We start from the raw sequence: 6,201 nt of genomic DNA, 5'->3' as shown, positions 1-6,201 counted from the left end.
CTGGTTTTGGGGTGTTTTTGTTGTTGTTTTCTCGGTGGCTTTGAGATGCTTTGGGGATGATTTTTTTTTGCTGTTTTGGGTTGTTTTGGGACTGGTTTGGGGCTGGTTTGAGGCTCTGACCCTGTATCCCATAGGAGAATAGGGACAAGGTGGTTTTGGGGTGTTTTGGGGTTGTTTTGGGGCTCTTTTTGGGGTGTTTAGGGGCTCTGACCCTGTATCCCATAGGAGAAGCAGGGCAAAGTGGGTTTGGGGTGTTTTGGGGGTTCTTGGGCCTGGTTTTGTTCTCTTTTGTGGCTCTGACCATGTATCTCATGTGAGAAGCAGGACAAGGTGTTTTCAGTGTTGTTTTGGTGTGGTTTTGGTCTGTTTTGGGTGAAAGTCACCCAACTGGCCCTGAGCATTGCTGAACGAGAAAAGTGGCCAGTATTTTATCTCTGTACTGACTCATAGAGGGCTTGGGGTGGGTTTGTGTGTTTTGGGTGTTGTTTTGGGCTGTTTTGGGTCCATTTTGGTGCTGTTTTGGGCGTCTAACCCTGTATCCCATAGGAGAAGCAGGGCAAGGTGGTTTTGGGGTGTTGTGGGGTGTTTCGGGGCTGTTTTGGTTCTCTGACCCTGTATCCTATAGGAGAAGCAGGACAAGGTGTTTTTGGGGTGTTTTGGGGCTTCTTTGGTGCACTGAAATTGTGTCCCATGGGAGAATCAGGTCAAGATGGTTTTGGGTTGGTTTTGGCATGTTTTTGGGGTGTTTTGGGTCTGTTTTGGAGCTCTGACCCTTTATTCCATAGGAGAAGCAGGACAAGGTGGATTTTTGTGGAGTTTCAGGATGTTTTTGGGTGGTTTTGGGGTGGTTTGGGGTTTGTTTTGAGCTATTTTGGGCTGTTTTGGGGCACTTTTGAGGCTCTGACCCTGCATCCCATAGAAGAAGCAGAACAAGGTCGTTTGGAGGGATTTTTGCTGTGTTTTGGGCTGTTTGGGTGTGTTTGAGGTGCTGCCCTTCGGTCTCCGGAGCTCCTTTTTTTTTCCGGGTTTGTCTTCGCCATCCTTTTCCCTAAGGAAAACTGCGCCATTCCCAGCAGCAGAGCGCCTGCAGGCGGCGTCCCAGGCTCCGCCGCTCTGGTGCGCTGCTGAGGATGAGCACGGCCTGTGCCGCCAGAGAACGGAGGCCGCGATCGCCCTCATGCAGCAGCGGTTCCAGGGCTGTGATACAAAGAGACCGGGATGAGCCCCCTCATAGCCTCCAGCATCCGCCCAGCCCGTGTGGGGGATGAGCAGGAGCACCTGTGGTAGGGACTGGGAGCACTGGGAGGGACTGGGAGCACCTGCAGCAGGTAGTGGCAGCACTGGGAGGGATTGGGAGTTGAGCACAGCTGCAAACAGGAAGACCTGCGGCAGGGTCTATTGAACCCCCAGCAGTATCTGGGGCCATAGTGGCCTATATTGGTCTGTACTGGTTCAAACTGGTGCATGCTACTCCCTACTGGGATGTGTAAATTTGTGGCCAACACCCAGCTGGGTGGGAGCATTGATCTGCTGCTTTCTGCTTGGTTTCTGACATTACCCAGGTGGAACTTTGACATCGTGTAGTGCTTCCCACAGTGCTGTTGCTGCTTCCCATGCCTCTGTGGGGCAATCTCCTCTGGTTAAGACCTCATCTATACAGTGGTACAATTTCACCTTCGGAGGAAGTGAGACCTCATGTGGGTTTGTGGTGTTCATGGGAGGGAGCTGAGACCCCTTCCAGTCTCAGGGCTACAATCCCAGGATGAGATGCCTCAGCATCTCATTCAGCAGGGGTAAAGGAGATGCCATCGTGGACTGGCCTGGCTGTGCTGTCTGATGATGGAACAAGAAACAGGCTGCCCGCACAAGTGGTTGTGTCACCATCCCTGGAGGTATATAAAAGACCTCTTAGGTATATAAAAAGACCTTTTATATACATGGAGGTATTTAAAAGACATGTAGGTGTAGCACTTAAAGACATGGCTCAGTGGTGCACTTGACAGTGTTTGGTTATTGGTTGGATTCAATGTTCTTAAGAGTCTTTTCCAATCTAAATGATTCTGTAATTCTAAGAAAAGCTGATGTTCAGACCAAACTCTGTCTCTCATCACAGAAACGGCACTGCAGGAAGGCAGTGTGTCTCCAGCTGACAGAGGGAGCATCAGTGCTTGCTTCAGGCTCTTTCCCATAGGGTTCCCCTGGAGCCCCAGGGAGGCCTGGATGAACCTCAGAGGGGCAGAGGCAGAGCCACCTTGGGCTGGGCCTCTGCTGCTGAGCTGGGCCGGGCTCCTGGGACGCAGACAGATGCTGGCAAGCAGGCAGCGCTGCAGAGAAACAGCTCTGCCCAGGAGCAGGGCTGGGGCACTGCCTGCAGGCACCCAGGGGAGACCTGGGAGCCTCAGAGAGCTTAAAGGCACTTGGCAGTGGAGGATGCTGAGAGCTCCCTGCAGGAGAAACCCTCCCAGCCCTGTGCATGGTAAGGCTCTGGGTGCAGGGCAATGCAGCTGCGGTTCCTGAAGGGATCTCCTCAAGCTGCTGCCTCGGACAGTCCATGGGATCTGTCAGGAGCACTCTCTTGGTTTCTCTGTGTAGATAAGGAGGATGTGCTGCAGAGCAGGGCTTCCCTCTGCGCCCTGCGAGGGCCAGGACAAGGCAGGTCCCTTGTCCCCGGGCTGGCTGCAGGGTGTGAATGTGGGTGTGCAGCCAGGGGTGCCCAGTGCTGCCCTTGCGAGCAGGGTCCCTGTGTGCTGGGCAGGGACTCTGCTGCCTGCCAGGGCAAGCACTCAGCCTGCCCGGGAGCTCACCACGGCGCTGGGGGAGAAGCTGGGGGAGAAGGAACAACCCCTGTCAGGAAAGGAAAAGTATTTGTGTGCACTGGAGAGGGTGCTGGGTGGGTCAGGGCTGCTCAGAGCTCCACATTGCTCTGAGCACGTTTGCAGAGGGTCCTTCTGAAAGACACTGAGGCACCGTCTGCCTTAGAAGGAAGGATCCTGAGCTCTGATGTTTTTCCCTCTTGGTGGGCAGGCTGGGCAGTGGGAGCTGGGAATTTACTTCTCTGCTTTGGAGGAGGCAGCGAGCGTCTTGTCAGGACTTGTGTGAGCTGCTCCTGAGCCCCTGCCCAGGCAGAGATGCCCCTGGGCAGAGCCCTGCTGCCGGGAGGGGTGTGCAGGGCACAGCTGAGCACACAGCCCATGGGATGGGCTCTGGGAGCCCTGAGAGGGAGCAGAGCTGGGCACAGAGCAGCAGCTGCTGGCAGGGACAGCTCCAGGCAGCAGAGACATGGGCAGGGAGTGGGGGGAAAGTGCAGCCCGGCCCTGGCGAGGGTGCGTTCAGGCAGCTCTCTTGGTGGCTGGCACTGGAGGTGGCTGCTGGCCATGCTGTGCTGGGCAAGGAGCTGACTGTCTCACTAGAACATCTCCTCTGCAGTTCCCTGTCTGCTCTGCCTGTCCTGCTGGGCTTGCGACCTGCCCCCAGACAGGCACAGGTCTCCCATAGGGTCCTTGGGAGCACAAAGCCTTCCCTTGGGGTCGGCACTCTGCCATCAGAGTCCTTGGCTTCCTGCTCTGTTTATCACAGCTGCACCAAGGGCTGGGAGTGTGAAGTTCTGCCCTTTGAGTCAGCAGGGCTCCCTACCAGTTGTTCTTTATCTCATTCTTTCTCCTTTTCTCTATTTATCTGTGTGCGCAGTAATAGGACAAGTGCAGGGCAGCTGGGAACAAGAGTGATGGACTCTGCAGCTCTCCAGACTATGCACTAATCCACGGTCTGCTGAGCCCTTTCATCTGTCCTGTCCTAATACTGACCACATGGGCAGTTACAAAAAATAGGATTTCTACACCTAAAATAGCACTTGTCAGATGAGAAACTTCTGAGAAATTCCTAACAAAGTCACGCTGAGGCTCTGCTCTGCAGCCAGCATCTTCATAGTTGTGAGTGCAGGCACTGAACCTCTGATACATCTGACATCCCTCGTGGGTATAGGAGCTTTCACAAAGCAGCTTTGTAAAATCCCTGCAGCGGCACAGAGCTGAGTCCTTGAAGCCACAGTGCTTCTGCCAGGACACTCAGCCACCAGCACCAGGAATGGGGAAATGCATTTGAACTTGAGGGGATTGTAGAAATCTTATGGGAAATGAACTGGTTTTATCCTGAGCAGTCTCCTGTAACCTGTCACTGCCTGTTTCTCCTCTGACAGTGCCCCATGCCCAGAAGCACCAGATGTCCAACGGCAGCTCCATCACCCATTTCTTCCTCCTGCCATTCGCAGATAGGCGGGAGCTGCAGCTCTGGCACTTCTGGCTCTTCCTGGGCATCTCCCTGGCTGCGCTCCTGGGCAACGGCCTCATCATCACCAGCACAGCCTGCGACCAGCACCTCCACACCCCCATGTACTTCTTCCTCCTCAACCTCTCCCTGCTGGACCTGGGCTGCTTCTCCACCACTGTCCCCAAATCCATGGCCAATTCCCTCTGGAACACCAGGGCCATCTCCTACACAGGTTGTGCTGCACAGGTCTTTTTCTTTCTCTTATTCATTTCAGCAGAGTATTTTCTCCTCACTGCCATGTCCTATGACCGCTACGTGGCCATCTGCAAGCCCCTGCACTATGGGACCCTGCTGGGCAGCAGAGCTTGTGTGCACATGGCAGCAGCTGCCTGGGGCACTGGGTTTCTCTGTGCTCTTTTGCACACAGCCAATACATTTTCACTACCCCTCTGCCGAGGCAATGCTGTGGAGCAGTTCTTCTGTGAAATTCCCCAGATCCTCAAGCTCTCCTGCTCACATTCCTACCTCAGGGAAGTTGGGCTCCTTGTGCTAAGTGTCTGTTTGGTACTTGGCTGTTTTGTGTTCATTGTGGTGTCCTATGTGCAGATCTTCAGGGCTGTGCTGAGGATCCCCTCTGAGCAGGGACGCCACAAAGCCTTTTCCACGTGCCTCCCTCACCTCGCTGTGGTCTCCCTGCTTGTCAGCACTGGCACGTTTGCCTACCTGAAGTCCCCTTCCATCTCCTCCCCTTCCCTGGATCTGGTGGTGTCAGTGCTGTACTCACTGGTGCCTCCAGTATTGAACCCCCTCATCTACAGCCTGAGGAACCAGGCGCTCAAGGATGCTGTGAGGAAGCTGGTGACTGGATGTGTTTCAGCAGCCACACACTGCCTGCTGTCCTCTGCAAAGGGCTCCCAGTGTAGTTCATGAGAAGCCAAGTCTGTCTTTGCTGCTTTACATTTGTTTTCCTGATTCAATTTGTGATGATGTTGTCTTCATAGAAATGTCAGTTTCCATCTGTTCCTGCTTAAGTAGCCACTCGTGTTGTGTGAGCCACACACTTTGTGTCAGTGGTGGTCTCTCACTTTATTTAAGGGGAATAAATGATCCTGAAGAAACTTCTTCTCTTGATACGTCCTCACATGGCAGGAATGAAGGGGAATGAAATCAGCTTTCTGGCTGCTCCAGCTCTGAATACAGAGCCAGGCTCCTGTCCATGGTGCCTGGTGGGAGGACTAAAGGTGATGGGGGATAGTGACAGAGGAGAGGTTCAGCCAGGACAGAAGGAAACCTTGTTCCCATCGGCTCAGGCAAGTGCTGCATCAGGTCACCCAGAGAGGCTGTGCAGTCTCTGGCCTTGGGGATTTCCAGCTCGGCCTGAATCAAGCCTTGAACCACTTGCTCTGAGCCTTTTTCTGACAGGTTGGACTTGAGACCTCCTGGGGTCCCTTCCAGCCTCTGTTCTCTTCTGATCCTACAATGATGGGATTATGAAGGGCCACAAAGGTGCTCTGAGGGCTGGAGCAGGTCTCTGGGGAAGACAAGCTGAAAGAGCTGAGGGTGTTGAGCCTGGAGAAGTTTCCAGGGAGACGTTTTAGCAATCTGCCCATATCTAAACAGGGCCTACAAGAAATCGGGTGAGGGGCTTTTTACAATGGTGTGCAGTGACAGGACAAGGGGGAATAGCTTTAAGCTGAGAAAAGGGAGATTTAGGTTGGACATTTGGAGGAAGTTGTTCCCTTTGAGGGTGGTGGGACACTGGCACAGGGTACCCGGAGAAGCTGTGGCTGTCCTATCGCTGGCTGTGTTCAAGGCCGGGTTGGAAGGCACTTGGAGCAACGTGCTCTAGTGGACCACTCTAAAACACCACCATAACACCCAGAAATACCCCTGAGAGACCTAAATAAAACCTCCAAACCACCTGCACAACACCTA

General features: G+C 53.9%; 1 protein-coding gene across 1 annotated transcript; it reads left to right on the top strand.

Annotated features, from left to right (window-relative positions):
* Positions 1–4,161: 4,161 nt before the first annotated feature.
* Positions 4,162–5,199, top strand: LOC136006230 (olfactory receptor 14A16-like). Its single transcript, XM_065664282.1, has one exon. It carries the CDS (start codon positions 4,219–4,221, stop codon positions 5,194–5,196), a length of 978 nt encoding a protein of 325 aa, XP_065520354.1. The 5' UTR covers positions 4,162–4,218; the 3' UTR covers positions 5,197–5,199.
* The last annotated feature ends 1,002 nt before the right edge of the window (positions 5,200–6,201 follow it).

The sequence above is a fragment of the Lathamus discolor genome, unplaced genomic scaffold, assembly GCF_037157495.1.
Source record: "Lathamus discolor isolate bLatDis1 unplaced genomic scaffold, bLatDis1.hap1 Scaffold_104, whole genome shotgun sequence".
NCBI classification, from domain to species: domain Eukaryota; kingdom Metazoa; phylum Chordata; class Aves; order Psittaciformes; family Psittacidae; genus Lathamus; species Lathamus discolor.
Note: the sequence above shows the minus strand (reverse complement) of the source record. Positions and strands in the feature narration are given on the sequence as shown.